This window comes from Talpa occidentalis, unplaced genomic scaffold (assembly GCF_014898055.3).
Source record: "Talpa occidentalis isolate TD23 unplaced genomic scaffold, MPIMG_talOcc4v2.1 talOcc4.2, whole genome shotgun sequence".
NCBI lineage: Eukaryota > Metazoa > Chordata > Mammalia > Eulipotyphla > Talpidae > Talpa > Talpa occidentalis.
In genome coordinates, this window is record NW_023602073.1 from 89,712,896 (window position 1) to 89,730,049 (window position 17,154).

General features: G+C 34.5%; 1 protein-coding gene across 1 annotated transcript in view; it reads left to right on the forward strand.

Moving 5' to 3' along the window:
• Positions 1–15,528, forward strand: part of BCKDHB (branched chain keto acid dehydrogenase E1 subunit beta) — a 178,489-nt gene extending 162,961 nt beyond the window's left edge. The window contains exons 10-11 of the mRNA XM_037520002.2: positions 13,687–13,835; positions 15,239–15,528. Of these exons, the coding sequence (XP_037375899.1) occupies positions 13,687–13,827 (141 nt within the window). The 3' untranslated portion in view covers positions 13,828–13,835; positions 15,239–15,528. The remainder of the gene's footprint in view (positions 1–13,686; positions 13,836–15,238) is intronic.
• The last annotated feature ends 1,626 nt before the right edge of the window (positions 15,529–17,154 follow it).

The following is a 17,154-nucleotide window of genomic DNA, read 5'->3' on the forward strand; positions in this document are numbered from 1 at the left end:
AATAGATAACATTTACAAAAATATGATCTTTGTGAATGTTGCTAGGTTACTCAATTTTGAGCCTTTTTCTTGACAATACAGAATCCCAAAAAATCACTAAAAAATGTAGAGATAGGAAATAGGGAGAGAATATCAGTAGTGTGAATAAATGGGAAATTGATATTATTATTAAGGCACCAGATGTGATAATAAATATATTAGATTACTAGAAATGAGTTGAATACTAGCCAGGAAAGGATTTCAGTTAACCATAAGTTATAATAATAAGTTATAATATAATAAGTTATAAACAATCTCTCAATTGTAATCCCCCCCCATTTTTATTTTCCTAACTCCCTCAGCAATAGGCATTTTACCATAGATACTTAAAATTTTTTCTACTGGTTGAAGTAATTTTCTCCAAATTACACACAAAAAATTATCTGTTCGTATTGCACCCTCACCCCTGTATCAATTTATGTCTCACTCAGATCCCTAGCAACTCTGGTATTTATTTCTAATGATATTTCTGATCTATTAATGAACACTGAGTTTACCTGAAGAACCTTCTATATGCTCTGTGAAATACAGATATGTTAAATATCAAAACCATCTGTGACTGTCTTCCTGCCAGGGCTGGTCTGTGGGCCATCTGGCCTTTCTTCCTTCCATTGCTCCCTTGTCCTGCCTTTGGTGTGCACGCTTCCCCGCCTCCCTGTGCTGCAGCCCTGGGGGCCTTCTCCCAATTTCTCTCCATCACATCAGGCTCTTTTCTACCTCTGTGCCTTTGTGCTGTGTCATCGAGCAAGAAGGTTCCTTCTGGGTTGTTGGCAGAGCTGCTTCTTCACAGTTTGCAAAGGAACCTCCTTCCTTGCAGGTACCTCTCCCTGAGCCCCCTCTTCATCTTAGAAGCCTCCTGTCATCATCTATTCCAGGCCCCTCCTTTCTTCTCTCCTTATGTATTTCCCCCATTAGAGCATCAATCTCTCTGAAATAGGAGTATTATGGGCTCTGAAATATTTGATTGATGAATGATTGAATCAATCAATTAAAGAAATCAACACCTAGGACTCAAAGGCTTCCTGGAGGGGAGGGTATGTCAGCTGAGTTTGAAAAGTGGACAGTGTAAAGTGAAGATAGGGGTTAGAAAAATCAGAGTTCAGCGAGAGAGAGACTTTTGTAAAGGTGTACTTAAAATGCTAAAATTTGGAATGGAGCTGGGCCTGTGCATGTCTGTACTGAGATGGACAGGAAATAAGGCTAAAGAAAGATCAAGCTTTGGGGAGTCAGGAAGAGTTTTTAACTAGGGGACAGATATGATCATGATGACAACAGTGTGGCATCTGAGAGATGAGTAAGACAGTGTTCGGTAATTGGTAAGGAGTAAAAATCTCCAGACTCCACTTCCTGTTTTGCTGAATTTTTTTGCCTCATCAGTGACTAAGCTTATTAATGCCCCAGAGTGAAGCAGAATATAAGAAAAACTGGCACTGTTTGTTTAGCAAATACTTCCTGATGTGTAGTCTGTCAGGCATTTCACCTCTAATATAGCGGCTGTGACAACCAATGGTATACTTTGCAGTGTTGCTTTTACACACCGTACTGGAGACACAACTGGAAGATCTAGTTATTGATACTTGAACCAAAAGGCAAAGCTGGCAAATGTCTCTCTTAACAGGAGGGAGATAGATTTCATAAATGAAACCTACCTATTAACATATAATAATTATAAATCTGGGAACAACTATATATCAGTAATATATTTATTGAAACATGTTCTTCTTTAGGAAACTTTAAGAGCTGCATGGAAGCATATGTAGGTTTCCTGTTGACAGTTTTGCTTTTGATATGTCATTTGCTCTCTGTAGATTGGCTTTTCTTTTTTTGCCTGGACCTGTACCATGATCCATTCCAGCTGTAACATTCCTAGATTACTAGGTCACAAATCTTACCTTGTTTTGAAACTAGAGTGCAGTGGCTGATTTTGGTGTTTTTGCATTTATTTACAAAGCTGGGTTCTACGGGAAAGATTTCAGTCAGCAAAGATAATTGTTTTGCACAAAAAGTGGTATATTTCACTCTTGAAATTAGTTCATACTGTTATCACCACAGAAAAGGAAACTTTTCCCCCCTCCAGAATATTAGTGTTCAGAGCTGTTGCTTATTGATAGGGCAAGGGTAGTTGCCATGGAGATCCGGCAGCCTCTGGAGGGAATGCGGTCATGGCCTTCAGCATCCGGCAGCCCAATCAGTTCGGAAAGCCCCTCTGAAAAGAATTTCCTTCCATGGAAATTATTCGAGTTACTGAAATAAAAACAGTTCAGTTTCTGTAGCTCAAATATGTCCAAGGTTATTTTGTACACTTATCTACTATAGTGAAAATCATTTATAACAGACCACTATATATGTGATTTCCTTCAGAGGTGAGGTTAAATATATTGCTTGATAATTATTCCATAAATGTGTTCCTAAACACACAAAGTATAACCTTTAGTCTCTTTTCAGCCAAGCTACAGAATTTAACAACTAACTCAATACAATACTGATCAAATGTATTTCTCAATATTTGGAGTGTTGAGAGTTTCAGTGAATGTTTTTAGGTGGGGAAAGCTTGCATGGCTTATAGAAATCTGCTCAAGCCAGGTTGGGCGAGACAAGTGACTTAGTACACATACATACTACTCAAAAATAACAGTAACTTGAGCCTGAAATCAGTAGTTCCGAATCCAGGATTGCTCGCAGCGCAGATTGATGTGTGAACACTGTATTTACAGGACCACGACCGCACATTTGCTCTGCAGCTGTGTTTAACGGTTATCAGTTTGGCGTGCTGCATGATTGTTTTGGAGGGAGAATAGTCACTTTAGATCCCTTTTGGCAGTTCTGCAGTAACTGAAGTACCTACTGCTGAAGTGAGTCATATGAACTTAATTAGATTTGTTACATAATTAGCATTTGAGGGAACCTAAGGAAAATCCTTGTGGGTTAGTTATTTGTTATGTCAAATATAAGTATGCTCATTTAGGGGGCTAGGAATTGAAAATGATGAAATTCCAATGCATTGTAAACCCAGATACATATATATTGTGTGTGTGTATATATGTGTGTGTGTGTGTGTATTTTTAATTGCATTTTTAAAAGTGATACTTTGCCAGGGATAACCAAAATGTTTGTGCCGGACAACTGGAACCCGTGTGCTTTCATGCCACGGGGTAGACCCTTCAACAGCCAGCCGCGTGTACCTAATGGCACTCTGTGTGTGCAGCTAGCTTTACACCTATCAGGAGAGCCTACAGGCATTTAATAAACAGCCCAGTGCCAGCAGTGGACTCAGTGCCAGTAATCACTAATTAAAGTCAGTGAATACAGTCTGAAACAAGGAGACACTGCATCACACTTAAACGTGTATTTAACATGAATTTAAGTCTAATGTCCTTACTATGTTTTAATTGCAAAAAAATTCATTTTATTAAAAAAATTCTTTAAATAATCCAGAAATTTTCTTCAGTAGTATTGGATTTGTGCCAACTGAGTTAACCATGGAGAATAGCTATAAAATATTTGCTATGAGGACAGGATTAAAATTCAGATTATAGTTTAAGTTAAGGCTAGGATAAAATTTATAATCTGTTTATTTAAAATATTTTTCTAATCTATCAAAAGCTGTCATATTCTTGTCAGTTACTTAGCTACCTAAATTTGTATAGATTTTAGGGAAATAAACGGAAGCAAACTATGATGAAGCACTTCAATTATTTTCTTATTTTTATAGTAGAAGAAACTTTAATCTTACAGTCTACCACAAGGTGAACATGTTCTTGGGAATGTCAACTTCATAAATCAAAGCGGCAACTCATGCCCTTCTCCTAAGTAAACTACTAGTAATTTACTAGAAACAAGTTACACTCACATTCATCGCTACCTTATCTCCCCAGCAAGTATCTAAAAGAAATAAAACATTCAAATCCAAGTTTAACTTACTGTAAACCCTGATGAAAGAGACCCATCTATCCCCGCCTGACCAAGTAAAAGGGAACTATACTTTTCTTGCTACACTTTTATTAGTTTTTTTAAAAATTCTTGATTGGGTTTGACATAAACACGTAGGCAACTCCTCCAGTTTCTCCCTCACAGCCATGATGATAGCACTACATACAAATTTTACCTTGTATCCAAGCCAGACTCTTTTGCCCACGTTTAAGTCATAAATCCTTTGCAGTACACCCAAGATTAACCAGGAAAGCTGGTGCAAATCCGAACAAAATTGTACACCTGCGTGACCTTGATCACCTCATTTAACCTTTGCCGGCCTTGGCGCCACACTTGTGGCTACCACATAGAGTTGTTGAAAGGATTTTGTGAAACTATACAAATAGTTATACTTCATCACTTAATAAGATCATCGCTTTGGTTACCGTGTAGTAAATGATTTTTCCGCACTTTGTATGCATGTACATAGTCCTTTCGAATGAAGTTGTAGACGTATGAACCAATAAATCTTTCTTTCTGGATATATCCGTTTGTTTCATGGGCTGTTCCCCAGGATGTGTTGATTAAATATAGGACTATTGGCTGTGTGCTTATGTATAGTGTTATCTGTGGTATATGACAAGTAGGGAAACTCTTGTGATCTCTTTTGGGGAATCAGTGCTATAGGTCTGACCCTCTGATTCCAAATTCAGAGAGGTGATTGAAGATATTGCATCCAGTCTCAAGTAAAGAAATAGCAAATAGTATTTAAATGCTGTGGTACAAATAAATAAGCAGTCTTTTACACAAACTAGATTTAGTTCATCTGAATTTATTAATAATTAAAATCTTTTGGATGTTTCTATTATTTTCATACTAAATGATAAAATTAGCCAGACTAGTCTTAGTCACTAGCCATTCCTTTGCTAGTGCATTTATGGTTTTATCAGGCTATTAGAAATTTTCTACTCTGACATGCAACATAGATTTTGAGAGAATATGTACCTAATGGATTTATCTTATTAGCATAGAGTTTTACAAGTTTTTCCTTTCTTAGGTCAAATATTCCTGACAGAAACTTTTCGCTTTGTTAATCATTTAAATTATTAAACCTTGGGAATGTTACTGTTACTAAGATGCAATCAACAAGTTTTTGACCACATCTCCCTAATAAATTTATAGCAAAGGACATTTATTTTTGCTGTGCTTTTCTTGGTAAAATTGCAGTGATATAGTGACCAGAATTAAACTGCTGAAAAATAATTTGGTCTGATTTATTAGTTCAGCAAAACTGCATTTACAGGCTGTCATGCTGTAACACCCAGGATTGACTTTCAAAAAAAAATTAATTTCAGTAAAAACATTGGCACATTTCTTTTTTACATTATGTAGATGAAGTTGATCCCCCACCCCCGCCTTTTGTTTTTTACATTTAGCAAATTGTTTTATCATTCTTTTAAACATAAACGTAAAAGTAGAAATTTAACCTATTTAAAGAGAAGGAAAAAGCAGTAAAAAAAAAAATAAAACAATACCTTACACTGTAACAAGAGTATAATTTATAAAACAGCTAATATTTAAATTGTCATTTTTTATCCAGTTTCTCAGATTTTTCAGGAACAGTATCAGACTAGCAGAATCAGTCTATTCTACTAGTTTCATTTTGTTAATTAGTCTTGAAATTTACAAACAGGTTGTAAAATCGGGGCAGTGATGAGTGCTAATGGAAATTTTCTTAGTGCAGTTTCAATTCCCCACATTCTAAAAGAACATATTTTCTATGTCATGAGACAAAGAAATCGTGAGGCTCCTTTGGCCAGGATTGATTTCTGCCTTCCATCCACCGTTAGAATGCTACATGAAGAATTCTATAGAAAAACAAGCAGAAAAATCGAATGCTTCATAAGATCATCAAAAATTTTTACAGGATTATTTTAAATTTCCTCGTGCCAAGCAAAGCAAAAATCCTACCTTACAGAGAGCGATTTTTCATGAGATGACGCCCGGCTGCACGTCGCTTATGTTTATCATTATGCATCCACATTATACGGAAATTCCACTTTCAAACTTTGCTGCCGCTGATGCTTTCGTCTATAGGAAGAATTTTGTACTATAAAATTTGAGAAGCTTCAGCGTCTGTGGAAATTTGAGAGCCGTTGCCTCCCCCCCCTTATTGAATAAAAATGTTTTAACAAAAGCATTGTAGCCACAGTACATTTTAAATGTCAAATTTGCACATAATATATTTCCAAGTTTTAGACTTTGTATTTTTAAAAGGCTTATAACATCTTAGGTGACTGATTGCAGCAAATAAACAGGAAGATTTAATGAAGAAAAGATTATTTTAGCCATTGTTTTCACAGTGCTCTTCAGGTGAATATGGGTTTGGGTCATAGCACAAGAGTGTATCTAGGGGAAAGTTTGAAAGCAGTACTTTATAGGTTTTATGTGCAAAACAACAGTAATTTGGATAGGTGCTAATTTTATTTTTGTGATCACTGATTTAGTTTTTGTGAAAATTAAAATGAATTACTATTTAGTACAGTCACTGGATCATAATAAGCATATGTACTTTTAAAAAGTGATTTCAGATAAGATTATAAAGTATAGTTATATGACTTATCACTTGCTTTCATTATTTTTTATATTAAAATAGGGAAATATAAAACTATCATTTTAAGAAAAAGCAATATTATATATAAAGCATTTTAATGTTAAATTTTGGTTTTAAAATTTTATTGTTCAGTTTCTACTGTTAATATATTGAAATTCATGGGTCATTTTATGTTAACATTGAATTTGAACTATGAGTCATTTCTATGCACATTTTAGTATTATTTTATTCTCCACCTTTGTTTTAGGTAGCTAAACTGTATCCATTATCCAGGAAAACTCATTTATATAGGAAATAATATTTCTGTCTGAAATAGAAAAATAAGCTTCCGTTTTAAAAATAGAATTTGAATTTATATGAAAATCCTAATTTAAAATTCTGTTTTTTTCTTTAATTAAAAGAAAATCTTAGAAAACAAAAACTGTATCAGGCTTCCAGTAATTTGCATTAAAGAGGAAAGAATGAATTTTTTTTAAATTAGCAAGCATTGAAGATGTTCTAGCAAAGTAAGAGATCATTGTTTTAAATTTAGTAAAAGTTATGATTTTTACATAGAAGTTCTTCTGAAATAGTCGTGCTTGGTTCTAATGTCTAAGGTTTTATACAAAACTGCATAATATTATATTTTTGATATACTATTTTAATTAGGTACATTGATTCAACTGTTTCAAAAGTGAGAGGCTCATGTCAGCAAGTGTTTTTTCAGCACATCTCATGTGCACACTATTAGAAATAAACAATTCATGTTTGGGAGACCAACCTATTATTTTAGGTGTAAATTTAGGGACCCTGCTGTCTGAAGAATTAATTTCATAGATCTGTACTATATAGACAGAAAAATATATATTTTAAGCTTTTAAAAACAATACTACTATTCAAAACATTAGCTTAGATGAAAAGTATTTTATATTAGTAAAGTTGTTTTTATTTAATTCAGTGTTGAAATTAATTTGGAGTTGCTGGCATGGTGCCTTTACAGGTTTCTGTGACTCATTTACTGAGAAAGTGTGATTCAAGACACCAGAATCATTTTTTCTCATCTGAAAACTCATGTTTTGGCCTTGGGCAAGTTTTCATGGCACATTAAAAGCAGATATTCTCTGATAATATTTGGAATCTAGATGCTGTCTAATCTTACATAAATAACTAGGACTAACCAAAATATGTGTCTATATTTATGGATTCTAATCTATCAAATATACATTGTTTTGTTATAATAGTTTAGGTTTTTCTCATTGTTGCATTGGTTTAATTTTTACAGTGTTCATTATGACCTTTTCACATAGAGCAAAAGCTGTGTTATTTTATTGTTAAGAAAAATGAATGAGGACTAAATGATACTGGAATTTAGGTGTGAAGCTAATCACATTCACAAATCACTTAAGCTAGTATTTCTCTTAAAATTGTTTCCTAGAGAAGAAAAGATATCTATGTATCTTGGTCATCCTTCATTATATTTATAGCTTACCCCCTTCTTGGAAACAAAATATATCCTCATAATTTAAATGTGTTATAGTAGTTTAATAATGATCATTATAATCTGGACCTATCTTTTCCAAACTAGTTTGAAAATCAGTTTTCTTAGTTGTTATTTTGAAATTAAGTCATGGACTGATGTTTCTCATTTTTCAGTGGAGAAATATACACTGATTTATCAGCTAATCATGTAAGCAACATATGCCATTTAAACTTGTGATGTGTTTCTCATTACAAAGCCTTGCTTTTCTGACTTTCCATTAAATGTTCAGAAAAATTAGTCAAATGGTTTCTCAGGAAAATGAAAGTGATTTTATCAGTCCAGATCAGCTATAAGAAAGTGGGAACTAAATGAGACATAGTCTTGCATAATGGAGTATATCCGACTTTCTAAAGAACTGAAAAAAATTATTTCAAAATTGTTTATAGAAAGAAATATGAGCCTTGAATTATCTTGAATTAATAAAATACCAAAATGATTGCTTTAAAAATATATTCAATGCTGTTGTATGCCCTTTATTCTTGACTTTATTTTTCAAAATGTGTACGTCTTGATTACATTCAGTTATTTATTAGGCTCTTTTACTTGTGACCTTCTAGATTCAGACTGACAGTTTACTTTTCTAGGTAGCAATGCTTGCAAATTATATCCTTCTTCATTCTTTGGGGTAGGGACTTCAGCCATTTCTGGAGCTCCTGGACTTAGCTCTGTAACCACACTTGATGTACCCTTCTAGTCCACGAACTTGCAATTAGTGTCCAGGCTCCGTGTTGTCCACGAGGGGGCAGCACTGGACCCTGCTGTTCCTTGAAGCCTGTGTGCAACCCTGGCTGCTTCTTCGTGCAGTGGTCTCCACCCTCCTTCCTTGTACAGCATTTAGCTATTTTTGATATTATCTTACATTTTGTAAGGCTAAGTAAGTTTAATAAGTGATAGCGCTCCCAGCACAGTGCTATAAGGGTATTACTTCTCCGTGTTGATTGTTCTATGCACCAAAATCTTGTCTTCAGTGATGGTTTGGTCTATCATTTCAAATACTTTGTGTTTATTATGACTTGGAGAATCTTAATAGGAAATCAAAAAACTAGCCATTATTGAACACTATGGTATGTGAAGCCCAGCACATCAGGTACTTTTGATATGCACTGCACAATGTGGAGCCCCAAATAGGCAAGGATAGCGTAGTTACAAAACCATCAGATAAGACAATAGCATAATTTTTAATAACTTTTGCTATTATGTAAACAAAAATCCAGAGAGTTTAAGTCATAGATCAGATTCCGTCCAGACAGAATTCCATGCTGTATCAATCGCCTTGTAGAGCCTTGCCTTAACATAGATTTATTAAGGGTGAACCAAGTTGCAGTGTGGAATGCCTGAGACTGATTTCAAGGACTCCCATGACATGGTGAAAGGAGAATTTATGGTTGATCTACTTGGAACTTTATTGAGGAAATGAGGTTAAGTGTTGAGAGATATTGAGCGACTTCACGAAAGTCCCTATATCTGTATTTACATACACATACATAGAATATACACCCTATATTGCAATCATCAAAATATAGGAATAAATGCAGAATACTTAACTTTAAAAACCTGTAAGTACTATTTTATTCTAAAACAATAATGGATCCTATTCCATTCATTATTACTTAGCCTCTCTTACATACTAGAAAATTTATAGGATCTCTATCCTTCACAATTTCACCAAGATCCTTAGAAATTTGGTTTGTTACCATGAATAGACAGATGATTTATTTTGCCCACGTCTATGGTTTTTCCAATTATGAAACTGTTATTTCCCATCCTCTGCTTTCTTTTCTGGTTATAGTATGCACAGCAACAACCCAGATGGCTAATATAGAAACAATTTGAGTCATTCTTATTTAAATCATTTAGGATAACCTAGGAGTTTCCTAATTCTGAGGGCCATCTGTTTACTCCTCTGCATTACCTTATGCTTAAGTGTGTAATCTCAGCTTCATCATGTCTTCACTCTATTTTCCTTATTTACATACAATAGGCTACTGAGATTGAATTTAATCCATTATGCCCCTGGAAGTTCTGTTATCTAACCTTACATACATAACCTTAAAAAACCCCATTCTGCCTTTTATTTTACCAATATTTGTTTTTATTCCTATCTTATTTTTTGTTATACTATCCTCAATAGTGGTACCTCAGTATTTACAGAAAAGTGCCTAAGAACATGGACATTGGAATCAGATTTGAATTTTAGTTGCCTGTGAAATTGCCCAAGGAACTTGAGCACCTTGGTTTCCTCAACTGCAAAATGGAATATATACCTACCTCATAGATTTGTTAAAATCATTAAGGGGTGTAAAATATCAGTCATCCCTGCTACATCTCTTGTTACTATTGTGTTATTAGCATTAGCAAAAGAAAATTCTCATAATTACAAAGATACTCAGAAGTAAGTTCATGGCAGATGTTAGACTTATTGCAGTGATTATTTCACAGTATGTACAAAAGTGCTATCATAATGTTCACTGAAGTGGATATAGAGCTATATGTCATTTATACTTAAATATAAAAAAGAAGTAAATTCAAATGCCATGTACTAGAATCTTACACAAGGACTTTTTGAAAGGCATATTTACTTTTCTTTAAGCATGTGGTTGCTTTTGTGAAATCACACACCACAATGAAATATATGTAGGCATGGCTACAGGATTATTTTAGGTTTCACTTTCAGTCTTTTTCACTAGATCCAGAGTAGAAAAGACTTTGGGCTATAAGTAACTGGAGAAAAGTTTCTCTTTGGCACCTGTTTGGCTCTCTTCTATTGCTCTTGGTTACTTGTGCTTTGGAACCTCACAGTCACATTTGCCATTGTTCCATGTGGACTGAGGCAGTCCACATATGAGCTCTCTAGAGAGAGAAAGACCAGACACTGACATTCCCTATCTTAGCCCATGTTCTGACTGTCATCCTTACAACAACCCTGCAGGCTAGCCAATTATTTCTTCCTAATTTCATGTGGATTATTATTACTGAGCCAAAAATCATCAAACACTTAAAAAACTTAATGCCCTTATATTGACAATGAAAAGAAGAATGTGATTCATCTGGAGTGCCTTGAAATTCAGGGCCCATGGTTTTGATAATTATGGTATTCTATGGTATATAATAAAGAGATATATGCTTTGTGGAAGACTGATCAGGTACATTACCCTACAAATCTGCCAATGAAGTCCAAATATTTCTTTTTAAGTGTGTGTATGTTCATGTATGTGTGTGTGTACAGCTTCTGTATGGAAAAAAAATTTGAGGCTGAATGATGCCTGTTTTGATAGTTGGCCAAAGAAACATAAACTCACACATAAATCATGTGAAATATTTCATTGGGAAGTAATGTTCCACAGCTGCTTGTCCCAAACATTTCCAATTGCTTTAAAAGAAGTTTTGACATAGTGCAAGGGAGAAATAAGAATCTTTAATACACTTAAGTTAGCCAAGCATTAATATTTCAAACTGTTCGTTGAATCATAGTTTTCTATTACATATCCTTGATCTTATAATAAATGTATTTGTATATTGAGAGATAGTACTTTACAATAATTTGATACATCATAATTTATTCCAAATTAAGGAAATGCTACATAAAAATACAAATTTATATAACACAGAAAAAGAACTTCATGTAAGAAGTTGATTCTTCACTTTACTCTTTTCCTTTATTTCAGTGCCATTTCATTACAAAAGTAATGCTGTTTCATAAAAACTTAAAACAGTATTATAAAGTATGCAGTGGAGTTCTTTGTCACCTCCTTGCCATTCCTGGCCTCAAAGGGGGTAATAATCATTGTTTACAGTTCAAGAGTGACCTCACAGACCTTTTTCTAGGTCCTTCCAAATATAGATGTATTCCTGTAAAGAGTGATTTTCATGTTCTTGAGGAGTTAGAAACATTGCTATCTGAAAGAAAAAAATCACTGGGATAATGTTAGTAATTATGTTAAAAACTGATTTTCACAAACACTGACAGATTATTTTGTTGGGCTAGCTCTCCAAGGTGCTAGTTCAAAAGAGCAGTATTTTATAGCAGGTATGAACTCAAAGGCATTTAGTGAAATATTTTGCTCCTCATTCTCTGTATTTTGCAGTGTCCATGGATCATTAGTTTACAAAGAGTGCAATATTCAGAGAAGATGGAAAAACATCCCGTGTCAACTAAAGTAATAAAACTGAGTTAATCCCAACTTGGCTATTTAAATCCCTTTAAAATTACTTGTTGCAATCAAGCAACAATCCACCCAAACTGTCATCTCTTGAATTTATTAGTAGTGGCATTTCTTAGGTGACTCTTTAAATCTTTTTTGTGCGAAGTTCTGAAGTTGTTAACGAAGATTTCCTGTTGCCAGGATAAGTTAACACTTATTTGGTGTTTGATCCTGTAAATCACTGTGGTTTGGGGGGAGAGAGAGAGAGAGATCTATAAATGGTCAGCTGGCTCTCTTTGGATCTAATTTGTTCTGTTCCTGTGCCCTTTTTGCCCTGGTACACTTGTCACTGGAAGAAAATACACAGAGGACAGGAATTTTATATAAGGCATCAGGATTTCTTCATGTAAAAATTTCTGCTCAATTGAAAATTTTAAAATAGAATATGGTAAAATATATAAGAAATGGTGGATCTCCTCAAATCTTTTATGATGTAAGGCAGTGAAGAAAGTGGATATAAAAAACCCAAAGGTCTTATTTCACTTAAAAACTATGAGTGGTAAAATTAATACCATTTTTCTAAGGATATTTAATCAACATCCCTCTCTTTTTAGATTTCTTTTTCATTTTCTAAAAAGATTTATTTACAAATTTGAATTTGTCATGGGAATAGCTTTTAGTTTTTCTGAAGGTAATTTCTTATGGGGATCTATAGTTGAATTTTACATTTTAAAACAGATCTCTAGCCTCATGAAATTCATATCCTCTCACAGGAGACAGATCATTTGGCAACTATAGGGGATAATGCTGAGTTCATTGTGAGAGCACAGGACAAAAGTCCTCCCCTCCTTGGTGGTGCAGGATTGGGAAGGTGCCACCAAGGCGGACTTCCTGGTAGAGGTGACTCCTAATTTGATATCTGACAGACTTACACATCATTAGGCAAACATCAGTGGACTTGGACTGTAAATGGCCAGGACTTACAAAAAACTGGTCATAAAAGACATTAGGACACTGTTTCAGTAATTTGTTGAAGTTCACTCTGGCTAAATGGAATAACTACACACATTTATGAGGAAAGTAATACATGCTTATTGCATATACAACTTATCCCATTACTAACTTCAAGCTGCAGAAGTTTAATGTGAAAGTTTTGTTATGATTTTGTCATGCCTTACATTTGTATTTGCAGAACAGCATATTTGGTGTGATCCCAGTTAGACTTTCACAACGGATACTTACATAGGCATAAAATACATACTCATATATGAAAATATTTTAAGTTAGAATCTTGCCAAGCATGCTGTTTTTTGCTTTTTTTAAAACCTGCTTTCCCCCAACATTACAATGTACTTAATTATTTTAATGCTTTTTTGATGCAATTATATTTTAGCTGAAATATTTCATCTCTGTGACCAAAAAAAAAAGTTCTTGAAGTTGACCATCTGTTTTCTTCTTTGCAGGAAGAATGTTTCCTGAACCTCGAGGCTCCTATATCAAGAGTATGTGGGTATGACACACCATTTCCTCACATATTTGAGCCATTCTACATCCCAGACAAATGGAAGTGCTATGATGCACTAAGAAAAATGATTAACTATTGACCACATAGGTAAGCATCCTTGCATTTCGAGAAAGCTGGCATGCATTCTTGACCTTAATGTGGTGTTTCCTGAAGAGCAGTCATCATCAGTATGTTGTGTTTTGGTACATGGCAACTTCTAAAACATAATGTGCTTTTCAGAAAAAAAATGAAAATTTCTATCAGTATATTTACATATACCAGTATATGTGTTATATAGTTTCTATAAAACAGATGGTGCTTATGTTGATATTTAACAATCACAAGATGTAAGTGCTCTCTGCCTTGGTTTGATTGCAAATATACCTTATTCTGTTGTTCCAACTTTTACCTTCATTTCAATATATTTTTGAACTATTTGAACTGTCTGTAAGTAGGGGGTGATTTCTGTTATTAAAAAGTAGCCCTAATTCATTTCTGTTATTAAAAAGATTAGTCATGCTTATCTGCCCCTTCAGCCCTGCTATTCAAGCAGAAATGAATACCACTGGAAACTATTAAGCTAGTTTTTAGGATTTTAATATAGAAGTTAATCATGGATTTATTTTGTCTTTGGCATTTTTGAAATGGTTCAAAAAGCATAGAAAGGGTTTAAATGCTTGCATTGTATACAAGGTTGTCTAAAAAAAATAAAATTTGAGAACCATGTCTTTTAGAGAAAAGGGAGAATAGACCATATACACAGATCATACTTTTTAAAGTTAAAAAATACTCTAAATCTTGAATTCTCTGTGTGGACAGTAATGCTAGATCAGTTAAAATCAGAGAGATATCTTAGACATGCAAAAGTAGACAGCACATTCTGAATTTCTCTTAAATGTCTGTGAAAGTAACTTGTTTCTATGATAAATCACACTCACACCTGATTATTTTCTATCTTTTTTATTGTCAATCTTGTTTCCATCCATGGGCCATCCATAATGCAGTCATAGCCACAGTGGTGACCATATACCTTGTTGCTATTTTATTTTATTATTTTTTTAAGATTTATTTATTTATTTATTTATACAAGAACCAGGGTACAGGCCAGATGTGTGGGAGGGTGAGAGGATTCACCAGAGACAGCAGGGAACAGAACAGGCAGACCAACGAAATACACTGCTGAGGGGAGCAGCGGGCGAGACATGAGAGGTCTGCTGCACCATGTGGGATCCTCGCAGGCTGACCGCTGGGATCAAACCAGCGGTGCAGGGGCTGCGGACAGCTTGGGGAGGCCCATCCTTGTTGCTATTTTAAAAGTAATATTTATATGCTGGTTTTAAATTTGGATGTTTTTCTTCCTAAACAATAAAAAAATATAAAAAACATAAAAAAAATATGTTAAACCTCTCACAGAAATATGAAAGAATATCCCTTATATGCTAAAGCTTAAATATGACATTAAAGTTGTACAGTTGAGACTGTCTATAATCGTTAATTGATTTCTTTTACAGAAAAATGGAAGATTATGACTAGACATGGAAATATTTTTCTGAATTTTTTTATATTTCCTCCCACTTATCTCTTCTTGAAAAGAGTTTTTATGAAGTGAAACATCTTGGATATTGGCTGGAAAATTATGAATTAGTTATTGTATTTACACATGAATTATTGATTTCCATTGTTTCAGATTAACTTTTTAAAATGTTCTACGTCACAGTCCTATAAATTCCACTTAATTATATCTGTAAATACTGGGTATGGGCAATAAAGTAAAATTAGATTGTCTTCATGTTGTGTGTCTTTTTTTTAGTGTAAGATTTTTTGTCACAGAGTTAATTAAATCTGAGTTAAGGCAAAATATTTAAATGCTGCTTTCTCAACTTTATTATATTTTGTTTAACTTTTTATGGCTCACATGGTTGTATGTAAGTAAAACCTCTGAAATACTTTTTCCTGTTCTTTGTTCTTGTCTCAACAAGGTGCCCTGTTCATATAGTTACTCTTTCTCCAGAGCTGTGGGGCAGGATTGTCCTCACTGCCTCTCTTGTTCATTTTGGAAGGTGGAAAACATGAGCCTGTCTTTTTCCTGTAGTTGTTTTGGTCATGATGTTGCAAATCAAATATTTTTTTCCCAGAAGTTCTTTAAAGTTCTAAGTGACTAAAAAGAAAAACAGTATCCAGCAACAACGAAAGATTCTGATAGGAAGAAGCTTCCTGATGGGGATATTGCCAGGGCCTCTAGTTATTTCTTCCTCTGCCTCTTCTTCCTTTTCCCAGAGCTGGCCCACAACTGGGGCCTTTGCTCTGAGATGGCGCTATTGGACCTGCCTCCCCTCTCATAGATTCTGGAAGAGTTTCTTCTCACCAGGTCTCAGAGCAGAAATATCCACCCTCTGCACCCCCCTGTCCCCCCCCCCAAAAAAAAAAACAAATCAGAGTCACAGTGTTTTCATTCATCTATAAACACTGACAAAATAGACATTTTCTCATGATTACAGATGCATGATTATATTTACAACTATGTGATTACAAATTTACTTTAAAAGTGCAATTTAAAAAGTTGTGCCTCTTTTTATTTTTATCAGGTAAAGTATGAAGGAAGATAAAATAGCATATATAGATCGGCAAAAACATGGAGGGAAATAAAGGCACTTTATCACAGATCGTAGGTAGGTATAGACTGAAGTTAAGAACTAAATTGTTTGTTAGGGGCATTTTTTGGGTTTAAAATGAAAAATTCCTGTGTAGTATAAGATGAGGAAAGATAAAGTTTGTTAACAAGTTCAGAAAAGATTTAAGGAATCCTTTTTTAAGATTTATTTATTTATGCATAGAAGAACTCCCGGGATATAGGCCAGAGGTGTGGAGGTTAGAGGATTCACCAGAGACAGAGTGAAGTAGAACAGGCAGATCTACTGAAATACACTGCTGAGGGGAGCGGCAGGTGAGACAGGAGGGGTCTGCTGAAACATGTCAGTTAGCTCCCTAGCCTGGGATCGAACTCAGGGTACAACCAGTGATAATAATGTGATAGAGCTGAGACTTAACCCCTATGCCACCAGGGAGGCCCTGAACTTACTTGTTTAATTGATATTATTTATGAATTTAGTTGGTGTTACTTGTTTTAAGTAATATTGGTCAGTGATAGCTTTTTAATGCTATGTTTTCTACTCGTTTGGCATTGTATGAATTTTCCCTTAGGCTTTTTAATTTTATTTTCTTAACTGTGTTTTTGCTGTTGTGAGCCTAAGGTCAGCTGTGGCGATAACCTGCACACAGAGCCTGAGTTTGAAGGCATTTCCTCTTTTGGTTAGGCTGTGATCCCTGCCAGTAAGTACTCCCTTTCTTTAAAACTAAACAAGTCACAGTTAAAACTAGGCTCAGTCTTATGGATGTATGACACAAAGTGTTTTTATACATTCAGTCA